General features: G+C 41.0%; 2 protein-coding genes across 2 annotated transcripts; both read left to right on the forward strand.

The window, feature by feature from the left end:
• The first annotated feature begins 618 nt into the window (after positions 1-618).
• Positions 619-7,766, forward strand: hibadhb (3-hydroxyisobutyrate dehydrogenase b). Its single transcript, XM_080501264.1, has 8 exons — positions 619-775; positions 2,325-2,485; positions 2,577-2,686; positions 2,770-2,891; positions 6,116-6,249; positions 6,360-6,436; positions 6,517-6,673; positions 7,149-7,766. Exons 1-8 carry the CDS (start codon positions 706-708, stop codon positions 7,305-7,307), a joined length of 990 nt encoding a protein of 329 aa, XP_080357390.1. The 5' UTR covers positions 619-705; the 3' UTR covers positions 7,308-7,766.
• A 3,219-nt stretch (positions 7,767-10,985) lies between these two features.
• On the forward strand, positions 10,986-12,933 carry hoxa13b (homeobox A13b). Its single transcript, XM_080500235.1, has 2 exons — positions 10,986-11,655; positions 11,857-12,933. The coding sequence occupies exons 1-2, from the start codon at positions 11,022-11,024 to the stop codon at positions 12,093-12,095; spliced, it is 873 nt and encodes a 290-aa protein (XP_080356361.1). The 5' UTR covers positions 10,986-11,021; the 3' UTR covers positions 12,096-12,933.
• Positions 12,934-15,205: the final 2,272 nt, after the last annotated feature.

Consider the following 15,205-nt stretch of genomic DNA (forward strand, 5'->3'; position numbering starts at 1 on the left):
TATCTATTCACTTGAATGCAGTTTTTAATTGAACTTTCATGACTTGCATGCTACCTAAATCACACAGAGAAGCTTAATCTCTGTTTGCTGTCACAGAACATAGGTGTTAAGATAAGGTAAGATAAGATTATGTGGAACTAGATCCCAGTATCAGTTAGGGAAGCTGACACAGTCTCTACTTTTAAGGCTCGACTCAAGACTTTTATATTTACTAAAACTTACAGTTAGGGCTGTCTCAAGATTATCTTGTCCTATTTTATACTGTTTTATGACTTAATAGTATTTACGAATAATATGTATTTTCTCAAATAATGTTATCTATCTATCTATCTATCTATCTATCTATCTATCTATCTATCTATCTATCTATCTATCTATCTATCTATCTATCTATCTATCTATCTATCTATTCTATTCTATTCTATTCTATTTCTGTCACTATACCTGCAGTCACTTCAAATTGTAATTTTGCGTGTAGCAAGAACAGTTTAATTTCCAGTTTGTCCCCTCATCCATTGTAACATCCAGCTATTGTTTGGACGTACAGTAGCGTAAATGATCTGTGGACCCTCCCCCCTATCTGATTGGATGAAACTGGCTAAAAGTGGGCGGGCGCACTGCGCATCTCTCTATCCTGGTTGGAGGAAGCGGCCGTCATGAACGCACGCGTGGTGACGTCAGGCGTCGGGTCAAGAGGAAAGAAGCATGGCCGCTGTGTTGAGAGGGTCTCGGTTCCTGGTGGGAAGCTGCAGCAAATATGTTGACTTTGCACTTGGTAAGCAGAGTAAACTGACACCGTGGCCACCTTATACCACTCTCTGCGCCTTCTTTAGAGAGCCGAGTTGGTCTTTGAAGACTCTTTGACTCCACGATAGGCTAAAGTGTTGTGAGATAACTTTATGTCACTTTTCGGTCCGTGTGTGTGTTTGTACTGTCTGCGGCTCGTCTGACTTCACTGTACAATATGCTTCTTGTTTGGTCGATCGCTTGATCGTGCACGTCGTCCAAAATGTCTTAAAAACGTGTGAAAAATGATCCCCACATGATCTCCAGTCCGGTCTTTTCCATTGTGACATGTTATGTAATGAGTGTCACCTCCACTTTGCACAAGCGGTGAGACATATGGGGAATATTAGAGGAGCCTTTCTGGGGAAATTAGGAAAATAACATCAGTTTATTTGCAAATTTGAGGCTGGTTGTATCTTTTTAGATCGAGGACAAATCGTGATGGTGTAGTGGTGAGCACTCGCCTCACAGATTCTGAGCTCGTGCTTGAAGTTTGCATGACCTTCCTGTGCACATGTGGATTTCTGTCATTCCAAAAACAGGTGCTTGGGCTGTTGGTAGTGGACTCTAATTTGCCCCTCGCTGTGTGTGTGTGTGTGTGTGTGTGTGTGTGTGTGTGTGTGTGTGTGTGTGTGTGTGTGTGTGTGTGTGTGTGTGTGTGTGTGTGTGTGTGTGTGTGTGTGTGTGTGTGTGTGTGTGTGTGTGTGTGTGTGTGTGTGTGTGTGTGTGTGTGTGTGTGTGTGTGTGTGTTCTGTCAGTGACCTGTCGAAAGTTTTTTATCCTGTAAGTATCCATCAATAAACTGATGTTGGAGCTAAAACTGAAATCTTTGATGCAAATGGATTATTTCACAAGGCCAAATACATGTGAATATAAAGTGTTTCTCTTACCTGTGGGAAGAAGGCAAATCTGTGCGTTATTTTCCAACGATTAGAATTTTCTCACACTGTTCTCTTCTAGGGTGTCAAAGCAGATTCATGTTTTAGTTTAGTGGATTTTAAAGTGTGAAACCCCACACCCATCCATTCTCTACATTTTCTATACTGCTTTTTTTGCTCCCTTAAGGTCACAGAAGGCTCGATCTCATTTACTTATTTAAGGAGTATGAGGAGAGAAAAAATAACATCATAAAATAAGTTAAGTCCGTTGGAGACTATGAAGTCTTACCAGCCATTTGAAAATAGTGTCTCGGATTAAACGAGTAAGGCATTTAATTGCTTAAGGATTCCAGCAGCGATGGACAGTAATATATCATGATGTGGGGGGGGGAAACTAAATACTGTTCTGTCAACAGACAAAGCTTGTCCAATGAGAAAGTTTGAGGTCTGGAGGTTACCTTGTTGAGGGAGCTGGCCTGGTATAATAATGCTGTATTTACCTTTAAATTTAAACGGGGCCTTATGTTTGACCCTCCGTCTTTAAATCGAGCACTTCAATTTGGTCTAAACATCATTTTAGTGTATTTCAGGTTTACAGCTGTGTTTTCTGTGTAATTCTCCAGGTTATTGGGTCTAATTCGTTTGGTGTTTATCTTCTAGTCTCCAGAAGATCGATGGCTTCAAAAACACAGGTGGGCTTTGTTGGTCTTGGAAATATGGGAAACCCAATGGCAAAAAACCTGCTGAAGCACGGATACCCAGTCATTGCTACAGATGTGTTTCCAGAGTCCTGCAAAGAGTTGCAAGAGCTGGGCGCTCAGGTACTGCGAGCTGAACGCCTGCACTTCTTTCTGCACACAAAGTTCCTCCTCGCTGTTCCCTTGTTAACGCGGGGATGATTCCGTTTCTCAGATTGTGGATAATCCTGCCGAGGTCGCAGACAAGGCCGACCGCATCATCACCATGCTTCCCTCGAGTCCCAATGTCATCGACGTCTACACTGGACCCAATGGCGTCCTCAAGTATGCGTCGCTCTCCGGTTATGGCAGTGACGATGGGCGGAACCGTCTCCAAAATTCACCCAAGCTGTGTTTCTTCTCCACAGGAAGGTAAAGAAAGGCTCCCTGCTTATTGACTCCAGCACCATCGATCCCTCTGTGTCCAAAGAAATGGCTGCAGCTGCAGAGAAGACGGGGGCAGTTTTTATGGATGCGCCTGTATCAGGAGGTGATTTTTTTTTTTTTTAATTAATTTAATAATCATCCATTTCTGCAACCACAAAAGTAATTAGATATGTGTCCTTGGAAGAAGCAATCTATTTTTGCAAGTTTTGTCTGACAAAGCTCATTTAAGGTGAAATGTAGAAACACAGCTATTGGTTCCCAACAACTCACGTACATAACTTTATTTGTTTGTTTTTGATTTCACTAAATAGATTTATAAATGTCGTTTCTTTCTTAAAACCTCTACAGTAGTGTTTATTCGGCGGCTCATTGTTGTTGCCTCTGCTTGCACATTCAGTACAGATAAGTGTTCAAAGTTGGTGCAAAAACGGTGGCACTGCAGGTCGAATGCACATAATTTTTAACCCGCCTCATGACTTATTGACGTCCAGCAGCCGTTTTTCGATGGCCAAAGAGCTGCACTTATATTATACAACAAAAACTGTATGTTAAACTTTGAGTTTCTGAGGCGGAGCGCTTAATTTCTTTCTTTCTGCTTTATTACCATGTTGCAACGCAGCCACTGATAAATTGGCAACGGTTGCTGTTGTTTGATTACACATGGATCCTACTATTTCTTGGAGAAGTACATTAAAATCTTAGTTTCTTTGTTCGCAAGCACTCTTGAACAACAACACATCCCTGCATGGGTCTGAAAGCTCGACATCAATGATAAACATGCAAATAAATGAAATGCGAGGAGGCCTAACAAAACAAATCTGTGACACATTTAATTTCAAAACAACTAAAATGAAGCAGAGTTATTAGGTTTTTGCCCCCATTCATTAAAACCCTGAGTCACAAACCACTGCAGCATCGAGCTGCTGGTAACTTTCTCTATTATTTTTTTTTAAACAAATATGGGAACAATTGATGTCAAACAAATTTTAGTTTTATGTGCTACTGGCAGCATTTCTGTGTTTGGTTAAGTTTTATTTTTTATTTTTTGCTGTGTGTTTATTCAAGTTTTTCCATGTGTAGCACTTTTCTTTTACTGGCTGTTTCTCTTGTTTTTGCAGCTCGTTTTTTTTTTTGCATTTGCTTGTGTCACTCAGTTCTTATCGTTACATTTGCAGCATCTTCTTCCTTTCAATATCACACCAGTAAAATATAGATTCAACGACATCTTGATTAATTTTTTTCTTTTTTTACCGCAATTTGGATGTTTCTACACATCAGCATGTTTCAAGTTTTTTATTGGGTAAAGTAAAGTGTTACAGTGTGCGAAAGTGTTTGCTTAATAGAAAGCATCAGCAGCATCCAGTAGCAAAGAAGGAAGAGGCTCGTCCAGTTGTAGTGCAGGTTGTGGTTTGTTTGAACTTGGCCTCGTCAATGTCAAGACGGCCACTCTCTTTGAGTTGAAGTCGCTCTTTTCTTCTTTTTTTTTTTTTTTTTTTTAAATAGTCTGGCTCTAAAGCTTACTAATGATTTACACACTTCCGTCCCATGGAAGTGCACACGGATTAGACTTGCGCCGCTCTCTTGAACCCCCGTGTGCGGCGGCGGCAGCACTTTAACCGGCACAAAAAACCCGAATACGTGTCATACTTTGATAGCGCACGTCAGTCAGCGCCCCCACACCCCCCCCCCCCCCCCCCCGAAATGAAACTGCCTGAACATCTCCGGTCGTCCCACTGGAGTGGAAAGAAGTGGCAGTGTGGTCGAAGCGGGAAAAACAACTTGAAAGCACACGCGGAGAAGACGACCTAATTGAGACAACATGTGTGTTAAAGTCGTTTTCTTAGGTTGGTGCAGTTGACAGGATGGCCAATTTTACCCCGGAGGAAAACTACTGGATTTACTTACAGCGAGGGTAGAAGATGGTGATAATCAAACAAGAAGAGATGAGAAATTGGATTAGTTGTATTTATTGCGTGCAATCTGAGGAGGAGGGTTCAGTTTGAAACTTCAGGTAAAAGCTTCTCGACTACAAAAGTCTGTTTAAAAAAATAAATAAAATTAATCTCAATAAATAAAAACAATAACTTTTTTTGCTTGAGGAGGTTAATTGTCTTGTGCTTTTCTTGTAGTAAATTTCTCTAAGATAGAAACGACTATTTTCAGTTTTTATAACCGAGTCTTTTCAATGAATGGCAGAAAACTTACAGCTCGGCTTTGAAATATTAACCCAATTGTTCAAATTTGACAGTTTTTACAACTCTGGATTTTTCCCCTTTTTTCTTTTTCTTTTTTGATTACAGCACTTCAAGATGCCTGTCGAATCCCTTACTCAGGCCTTTCTTATACCTCATCCTGTCATAACTTCCAGCTCCGTCTGTGTCGATTCCCGTTTAATTCAAAATGCTTCAGGCAGACCGCTCAGGAGGATTAAGGGAGGGGAAACGTATTATACACCCATCTTGGCCCCTCCGCGTTGACTTCCTGTAAAGTTTTGCATTAATTATAAGATTCCGCTGGTTAATTTCTTGGCAACCTTGTCGCTTCCACCTGGTTATTGAGTATTGCTGAGCTTTTTACCCCACGTGAACCTGAACGCCTCGTCAGATGGACAGAAAAATGCAGGCACAGCTGTTTCTAAATTCAGGAAGGCATGACTGAACCTTTTTTTTTTTTTTTTAAAGCAAAGTGAGATCATATGATCGAGTTTCATCTGGTTTTATTTATTTAGTATTTGTTACTATTTTCAATTAGTTTTTGCTTTTTGTTTTTAACTTTGCAACAAAAAAATATACCTTTTGTTTATTTTAATGATTTTGGCTGTAGGTCTAATGTGTTTTTACTATATAGACACTCGAAATGAAAGCTAATTCATCTTAAAGTGAAGACACTTTTTTTAATGTTTGTCTTTGTTTTGGGTCATTTTATAGAATACATGATGTGGAAATGGGAGGTGACGTGCAACAAAGACATGAATTTATTATGTCCATATTGTTATTGTTGAGAGTAAAACCAGTTGCAGAACAAACTGTCTTTCATCGTTAAGATTTAAAGGTAGTAAGCACACTTTGATTCCTAAAGTTTGGCTTTTCATGTTGCAAGAATCTACAATTTTCAGCAACTAGAAAGTAAATAAAAACCTGGCCGGCGAAGGCACATTTACAAAAATTATTAAAATGATGCACAAATCTACTCACTTTAGAAAATCATTTTTGGTGAACACTATTTATTTGCTTAAAGAATTTGTGTATTTGACTTGAACTTGTGTATTGCGTCCCACCCCCACCCCCACCCCCACCCCCACCCCCACCCCCACCCCCACCCCCACAGGTGTCGGTGCTGCCAGCTCGGGGAAACTGACTTTCATGGTCGGAGGAGCAGAGGAGGAATTTACTGCTGCCAAAGAGCTGCTCAGCTGCATGGGGGCGAATGTGGTCTACTGTGGTCAAGTTGGAACCGGACAGGTGTGAGCAGAAACCCATGTTGGCCGGGAAACCGTCCGAACGGGTTTCTAATTCACATTGACTGCGCGGTTATAATGTTTGAGTTACAATCCGTGGTCTCCCGTTCGCAGGCTGCTAAAATCTGCAACAACATGCTTTTAGCTATCGGAATGATTGGGACTTCCGAAACGATGAACTTGGGAATCAGGTGATGTGGCCAAGCTTCTTTTGAGTTGAATGGATGAGCAAGCGTCGCGACGTGAAGCTAAATCCGATTTTCATTCACAGACTTGGTCTCGATCCAAAACTTCTGGCCCAAATCCTGAACATGAGTTCCGGCCGATGTTGGTCCAGTGACACTTACAACCCGGTGCCAGGAGTGATGGAGGGCGTCCCCTCGGGAAACAACTACCAGGGAGGCTTCGGCACTCAGCTCATGGCAAAGGTCAGTTTTTAAATCTTGGCGGCAACCGATATGATTTTTGCGGTTGTAAAACTTGTAGTTTCCTCTTCCAGTTTTTACAGTTGAAGTTATTTTTGGACCAGACAAGATAGGAAATGTAATAATTTAGCATATAATAACCCTTTTCTCTTTCATACATATTCATGTCTGTGCATGTCATTTACTGTAAGTCGCTCTCGGGCTCGCTTCTGTCTCATATATTGTGTATTTAATAGTTATTTCATTGACAGCGTTGCAATAAAGAGCTTCCATGTCGGCCATAATACTTAAAATAATCCGGTGAGCTATTCAGCAGTCGTTTACATGCCTTTTGAAAGGGATCAGGCCTGTATTATTACAACATAGAGAAAAGCCCTTTGGTGTGTGTGTGTGTGGACTTGTGGTTTTGGTTTTTTCCAGAATTTAATTTTCAGTCGAGGCGGCTTGTCTGAAACGTCTGTTTGCCTTTCTCTATCAGGACCTGGGCCTCGCGCAGAACACAGCCACCAACACAAAGACTCCTGTCCCGCTGGGCTCCCTGGCCCATCAGATCTACCGTATGATGTGTGCGCGCGGTTACGCTAGTAAAGATTTCTCCTCCGTATTCCAGTTCCTGCGTGAAGAGGAGGGCCAGTGAAGTCCGCCTGCAGCCCGTCCACAGCCTTTTACCGTGCACAGGACTAACGTAGCATAGTGAGGGGGGGGCTTTATTTTTTTTTTATTACTTTTCCCCTGGGGTTTGTGAAAGAAGTGAAGGCCGGAGAGCTCCTAAACAGCGGGACAGATAACGACGACCTCCTCTCGTGAGATTTCAAGGGTCTATTGTCACATACATTTGTAGGGAAAAAGGAAGAAATCACGAAACACTCCGATTGTCAGGTATTAGGAATTGATTGGTAAACTCCCCGCTCACTATCTGTACAGGCTAAACCACGACATGAATACGGTTCAGTCTCCACATATTTATCATTTGTTTGTGGTCATTTCTTTATGCTGTTTTGTTGTTTTTTTTGTTTTCTGTTTTTGTTTTTCTCTGGTCATCGGGGGAATGGTGTTGGAATTTGTTACTCTGTGTCATGTCATTACGAATTAATAAATAAGGAAAAAAAAAATCCCAGATTTGTCTTCATTGTTGACGATTCACATTTTTTTATGAACATTTTCACATTTCATTCATGTCCTAATTTTCGTGTTGACATTAAGTGTTTACATATACACAAACAGCTGATGCAACCTCATGTATTCAATAGTTTTTGTTTATTTGTCGGCTGATATAAGAAGGTCTTGGATAAGCTTTTTTGGAAATCCCTGAGCAATTGCAGATTACAAGCGTCCATTCCAATGAAGCCAGACCACAGACAGACTTTCTGTTTGAAACAATCGCAATTTAAATTGTAAATGAGGTCGGTTCAGCTTCTTGCTGCACAATGTCTGCTCCAAGAGTCTGACAGTCAGCCAGGTGAATGGGTTTACTTTAATTTCCCCAAACTGACACAAAGCTGAAGCCAGTAATGGAGCTCTCTTGGGATAATGTTCCTCTCAATTTACCTCCAAAGCTTCGCCTGCTTCCTTCGCGTAGAGCAGCCGTCTCATTATTTGGGGATCTGTCCTTCTTTTCTATCCCCAACATCAGAGAAGGAGGGCGGCATGTTTCTGATCTGTAGTTCCCCAAGACCCACTGAGGGGCCAAGGTGCCACAGGTCAGCCGATCACAAGACAAACCCATAAAAAGTCCATTAAGCGCTGTTGGCTGAGAGCCGCGTTGTCATCCAGTTGATAGGCGCTGCAAACAGAGCAGCACTTTGGTCTGAGGCCTCCTGCACACACACACACACACACACACATACACACACACACAGCAAGTTACAACATCTTCACTTTGTTCCATCCACGAGCCTGATCGTGTTTCATGTTTTGTATGGAAATGTAAACGGGAGCTGAAAATTGATACAGATCTGTGCAGAAATGTTGATTAGAGTGTTTCTGGGAGGAAGAAAGTCAAGGAATGGATTTTCTGTTAATGTAGATTATGATTATGAAGATTTTTATACGTTTATAGATGGACATTTCTTAATTTTGAATTCTGAAAGCGAAAATTGTCCAATTCTGCAGGATGTCTGAATTTTATAAATATTTCCTGTAAAATAATGTCAGATGACGTTGATTTGTTTATCTAATAAAAGAAAACCTGATTACGTTTAGCTATCTGGTCATCGAATTATTCGACGAGTCTAACGCGCATTTAGTTTATTGCAACGTGATGAAATGTGTTTTTTTAATAGTGGTGTATCTAGTATTTATCTTTTCAAATAGATTACACCATTAACAATGAAATCATTAACAATGAATGACTTTGATTGACTTAATAGCAGATCACATGTGTTGTCTGTGCCTCCTTAACAATAATTTAGAATGATTTAGTAGTCATTTCAAAATGTTAAGTGTGTGTGTGTGTGTGTGTGTGTGTGTGTGTGCGCGCGCGTGTGTGTGTGTGTGGGTGTGTGTGGCCATTGAACGCGTCCAGTTTTGGGGGGATTGATAAGCTTTATTTGGATGAATTGAATGAAGTGCGCACACTTTGCGCCACGTGCGCGCCGCGTTGCATCCAGAAAGCTCAACGCCCTCAGACGTGTGAACATCGTGGCTCCCTCTCAACCAGCTCTCCCTCATTTTTTTGTTCTCAGCCGCTTTTTAAAACCAAACTTACCCTTTTGTTCACGACGCTGTGCAGTGTTAAATAAAAAGCAGGTTTCAGCTCGTTCACCAAGACAATGCAATAAAAAACAACAACAAAAAATTAAACTTGGCAACATGCACTGACCAAAAAAGAAGAAGAAGAATTTTTTTTTTTTTTTAAACACGATGCTTTTTTCTTGTGGGTGCAGACTGGACTACTCACTCTTGCCTACGAGCTATGAACTTGGGCCATAAAGATTTACAGCCTCAAAAGGTGGGAAAACTCTATTAAAAATAAAAAGGTGCTCAAATTTAGTTGGGTACACATTCGTCTGCATATGTGGTCTCAACTTAAAATACTGATGTGGGGGGAAAAATGAATATCTGAATGGTAAAACAGCTTGTTCGTCACTCAGGTCTATATTGGCCACACAGTGCTCCCGCGCAGCTGCAAGAAGAAAAAAAAAACTGAGAAAGAATTTGTTTTGATGTAAACGCATTTTTAGTTTTAATGTAAAAAAACTAAGGGAGGTTGTTTTTTTTTTTGTTGTTCTGAGTAAAACAAGAGTTCAACCGAAATAACTTCTGGCATGACATTAATCCCCAAAGTCTCTTTTTACTCCGAAATATTTCTTCTTAAATTTGCATTTGTCGTGCCACTGGATTTTCCTCTGGGGCCTACTTATTTGCAAAGTCTACTGACTGACAAAAAAAGAGCAGAAATAAAGTTGCTTGTCATAAAAAAAATAAAATAAATCGACAGTCGACTTAGACTCAGTCGTGCGTTTTGCTACTTTCTCTTAGTAAAAGTGGCTGTTTGGCACGGCTGCAACATTCAACTTGACCTTGGCCTCCAGACGCGTCCAACTCGCCTGAGAAAGAGCTTAACAAAATGTGGACATGTTTTTGGGAACGATATACTTCTATTTGCATCGGCTCGTCGTTGTGCAAAATATCTGGGGACGAGCTGTCGACGAAATGTCACAGTGCGCGTTCGAAATGATTAAAACGCAGGTAAACGTCTGTGCGTAATGGCTGCGCGTAAAGTCACAACTTAATGGTAAACTGTGAACAAAAATTCAATACGTCAAATGAAGTGCAGTTGAAATCCGTAGCCTTGATTGAAGTGCAAGGAAGTAAAACTGTTTTAATGTGAAACTAAAAACAACTTGAATTGGAAACTCTTTTTTTTTTACCCGTCATCCTCGAAGATACAGATTGGCACATTCCACTGCACATCAGCGTGAAAATACATATAATATATTTCTACTTTATTTCTCAGGTTATCTATTACCAAATTGTTAAAAAAAAAAAAAAAACAGCAACTAAAAAAAACTGATTTGTTTTGCAGCACCATGTGACACACATTCATGTCACAGATCCACTCAAAATTCCACATCTCAATATATTTTAAAATCCTAACCCTCTCCTGTTCTGACTGCTTTAAAACAAACACCGATGTTCAGTATCTCCACGAACACGCAGCCTGATCTGCATTATCTGATGTCTAGACGTTTATCGTCTCCTTTGCATATCACGTGCTTGGCCCTGGCCAATAACCTCGCGATCTTTATGTACTCAGGCGTGTTGGTATCGTTACTCCGCCGGAGTCCCTGTCTCTGCTCAGTCGAGGGGGTTTTGAAAAAGAGTTGGTCGTCTCAATGTAGGGCATGCTATGACCGCCTCATTGCTCCTCCACTCGCACTGGATTGACCCGGTGATGTTCCTCTACGACAACGGCTTGGATGAGAGAAGCAAGAACATGGAGGGATTTACCGGAGGCAATTTCGCTGCGAACCAGTGCAGGAATTTGTTAGCGCATCCGACCTCGCTGGCTCCCAGCACCACCTACACTGCGAGCGAGGTGCCAGTCTCTGGCATGGGGGAGCCTGGCAAACAATGCAGCCCCTGTTCCGCCACGCAGAGCTCGCCCAACGCATCTCTGCCCTATGGATATTTTGGCAGCAGCTATTACCCGTGCAGGATGTCGCACAGCGGCGTCAAGGCGTGCGCGCAGCCCTCCGCGTATGGCGACAAGTACATGGACTCGTCGGTCTCCGGCGAGGAGTTCTCCAGCAGAGCCAAAGAATTTGCATTTTACCAGGGTTATTCCTCAGGCCCGTACCAGCCCAGCTACTTGGACGTGCCCGTCGTACCTGCGCTCAGCGCGCCGTCTGAGCCCAGGCACGAGTCCCTGCTGCCCATGGAGCCTTACCAACCGTGGACCATCACCAACGGATGGAGTGGTCAAGTTTACTGCACCAAGGAGCAACCACAGTCAAACCCCCTGTGGAAATCCTCACTACAAGGTATTTTGGGCTGTTTTTCATCAAGCGTAAAATATGCAAGAATAACTGCAAAAACATGTGCATGCAGTGAGAGTGAAATCTTTTGGAAGAAGAAACTTGAAGTCAAATGAATCCACAGATGCAGGCGTGTGTGTGTGTTTATTTATTTTTGCCATTACTGCCCAGTCAGGTGTCGATCTAACGTTGCATTTCTCTCCACAGACTCTATTTCTGGGGGCGACAGCTCGATCCGCCGTGGGAGAAAAAAGCGTGTGCCATACACAAAGGTGCAGCTCAAAGAACTGGAAAGAGAGTATGCCACCAATAAGTTCATCACCAAGGACAAACGGAGGCGGATTTCCGCGCAGACGAACCTGACAGAGAGACAAGTGACAATCTGGTTCCAGAACCGGCGCGTAAAGGAGAAAAAAGTCGTCAATAAATTCAAGGGCTCCAGTTAGCTCTGGAGATACTGTAACCGGAAGTGAAAAGCGCACATGGATGTCCTTTTCATCCAAAAAAAATATCTAAACTCTGCTATAATTTATTACCTTATGAACTGTTTCGTTGCCAGCAGAGCAGCTGTTTTTTTTGTTGTTTTTTTGTTTTGTTTTTTGTTTTGTTTTTGATCCTCACATTTCCTTCCTCACTTATTAATTGGAACCAGTCGATGGGGCCTGTTTGACAGAAGATCGGAAATGCGTTGGATCGTGCTGATCGTTAAGGTGTCTCGACGTGAGACGCGTTCATTTCCACTGAACAATAAGATATTCAACTTGTAAACATGAGACCCTCCGACGAGGATTCGTTTTTCGAGGTGATATCACTGTAAACACGAACGTGTCTCCTCTGTGATTACTGAAGCACAAAAAGGCCCGGCTAAAACATATGTATTTAAAAAAAAAAAAACTGAATTAATTTAATAATTTCATCTGAAAGATTTAAACTTCCAAATAAACTGAGTTTGGAAGCTTGAAATTTAAAGAGTTCGTCATTCCATGAAAAAAAAAGAGCCTTTATACCTTCATATCATCAAACTAAAATCTCTCTGACATGAGATTATTTCTGCATATTGATCCACACGTTATTTCTTTTTGAATACAGGGTTTTTATATTTGTTCTCGCTCAGACTAACTTCGCCTGCCTTTGCATTTTCTGCCTCTCACTGAAGAAAGATTTTACAGAATAGCGCTGAAGCTTATATTTAAACGTGTAAATACTATGATTGCATTTATCTATCCTCCAGTTTTTGATTGCAAATAGCCAAAGTTTTTTTTCAACAATAAATCTTTGAGAGACGCAGTGTGAGCTTGTCTTTTTCATTCCTTATTTTTCGTTCGAAATTGAACAAAAAAAAAAATCGATCGATCCAAAACAGATTTAATATCAGCCTCAAATGGAAATGTCTTGTAAACTTGTAAATTGTGCATGTTTTACTTTTAACGTGAAAATTGTGTTTGTGCGGATGTGGGCCTGCAGAGAGGAGTGCTGCAGTCTGCAGCCGTCAGGAGTGGGTCGCCATCTAGTGGCGAGACTATGGCAGTGCAGTAGTGCATAACTGCGTGTGTGTGTGTGTGTGAGAGAGAGAGAGAGAGAGAGAGAGAGAGAGATATTTAATCGCCTTTTGTTCACTTTGGAAATTATATCTGCCTTTATTAATGTTAAATTATAACGACATTAACAGGTGTTTTTCACCCCCTCTTCTTTTTGTTCTTCTTCTACTTCTTCTTCTCCTTCTTGTTCTACTTCTTCTTGTCGTTGTCCTTGTTCTTCGTCTTCGTCTTCTTCTTCATCATCTTCTTCTTCTTCTTCATTCTTTACTAATTCCTCTCAGTACAAGAATCAAAATGCATTTATCCTTCTTTTTAACTCTAGTTTCTTGCTTAAACCAAGCAAAAATAGATTTAACGAGTTACAAAGAGTGAATGCAATCGCAAAAACGTTTTTTAATGTTATTGAAGCGCTTTTCCAAATGTACACACCACTAGTTCTAATTAATAACTAACTTTTAAATGTAGCTTGTATATTTTAGGATATATTAACACTCAATCGAAAGCTTGAAATTTGTACAAATAAATGAATAAAATAAAATAAGTAGGCAACTTGAAAAAACATAAAGCTTAAAAGAAGACAATATTCCTTTTTATTTCACCTTCGATTAGTTTAGGTTTATAGCTGCAGTATTTTCTTTTCTTTTGTTATTTTGGACACAACCTGAAACGTTAAGATAACTTGTTCCAAGCGCGTGTGTGCGCCACCATGGAGCGGCGTGTCTATTTTTACGCACAGACCTTTGGCTCATGATTCGCAGTTGAATTTAGTTCACCCCGCTCACTCGTCTTACTTAGACATTTAGAATACTTAGAAATTAGTAATTTCGTGCGTTATTTGGCCCTCGTCTGTGTCTTGTACCAAATAAATCATGTAATCCTGCTCCAGGCCAAGAACAAAACGTGCCAGTGTAAAAATAACCGCGTCCGTGTGGTTACTGTGCTCCGGGCTGAGTTTGAAGGATGAAGCAGGGCCATTAAAGACGAGCATATTTTCACAGTAACCAGGCAGCACCCTCTGCTGAGCGTCACCCTCTCAGCTCAGGCACAATGTTCAAGCCACCGGACAAACAAACGCAGACAAGTTTATCGTCTCGCTCAAGGCCAGGCTGCTCTGGATGGAGTGGCCTTCTGCGTGGTGTCATTCAGGGAGCGTCGCGTGGTTTTATCAGGCGTTTCATCTGCTTTCACTGCGGTTGTTTTTTTGGCTCTGAATGGAGTGTTTTCCGGAGTAAATATTATTTTATCTTGACATGAAGTCAGAAAGCTCTTCATGAATGGGGACCCCTCTCGTTTTGTGTTATTGCTCCACCTAACAGTCACACTGAAAACTGCATCTTTACTGTCAAAATCCATCCTGCAAGCTGCTGCTGGCCTCAGCAGCAGCGTGGCATCAGCTATTATAATGAAAGCATATTAACGCTTCATAAAAGTTTATTCTCGGGAATCAACATTTATACTGTTGTTGGATTTAAATACAAATAGAGTGAGTGAAACCTGCGAAATAACTCCCCCAAAAAGTCTAAAAACAGAAACCAAACCACTCAAATTGAGATAAATACATGAATAGGAATAATAAGTCAATATATCTATAAATATTTTACTGTGTATTCATGACAGGTTGACGTGTTTTTCTGTTGTTCAAATTGTAAATGAACTTCGATGAACTTCAGGCAAGAATAAAAGTGTTTATTGCAGGTGGAGATATTAGATATCAGAGTGCACCCACAAATAAACTCACGCAAACAAACAAATAATTCAGAGTATTTAAAAGAAGACATGTTTACCCGAAAGCTGACAATTAACTTTTTTGTCTTTTAAATATTGACGTGTTAATTCCCCCTCCTGCAAACTGCTCGTTTCAATAAACAACAGAAACACATATGAACTCAGTGAGGACAGTCTCTGTTCTACTCCATTAAATTGACTTCTGCTTTTATGACACACTCGACTCGGCCTATACCTTCATGGATAAATCAGTGAATCAGTGGATTTTTTTTATTTATTTTTTTTTAACGCTT

This window comes from Blennius ocellaris, assembly GCF_963422515.1.
Source record: "Blennius ocellaris genome assembly, chromosome: 8".
Taxonomy (NCBI): Eukaryota; Metazoa; Chordata; class Actinopteri; order Blenniiformes; family Blenniidae; genus Blennius; species Blennius ocellaris.

Excerpts from the sequence above, each read along its gene's own strand:
- hibadhb (XM_080501264.1), top strand. The coding sequence starts at position 706 with ATGGCCGCTGTGTTGAGAGGGTCTCGGTTCCTGGTGGGAAGCTGCAGC. Across the intron at positions 776-2,324 it reads ATATGTTGACTTTGCACTTG|TCTCCAGAAGATCGATGGCT; the intron begins GTAAGCAGAGTA and ends TTTATCTTCTAG. Across the intron at positions 2,892-6,115 it reads GGATGCGCCTGTATCAGGAG|GTGTCGGTGCTGCCAGCTCG; the intron begins GTGATTTTTTTT and ends CCACCCCCACAG.
- hoxa13b (XM_080500235.1), top strand. The coding sequence starts at position 11,022 with ATGACCGCCTCATTGCTCCTCCACTCGCACTGGATTGACCCGGTGATG. Across the intron at positions 11,656-11,856 it reads GTGGAAATCCTCACTACAAG|ACTCTATTTCTGGGGGCGAC; the intron begins GTATTTTGGGCT and ends TTCTCTCCACAG.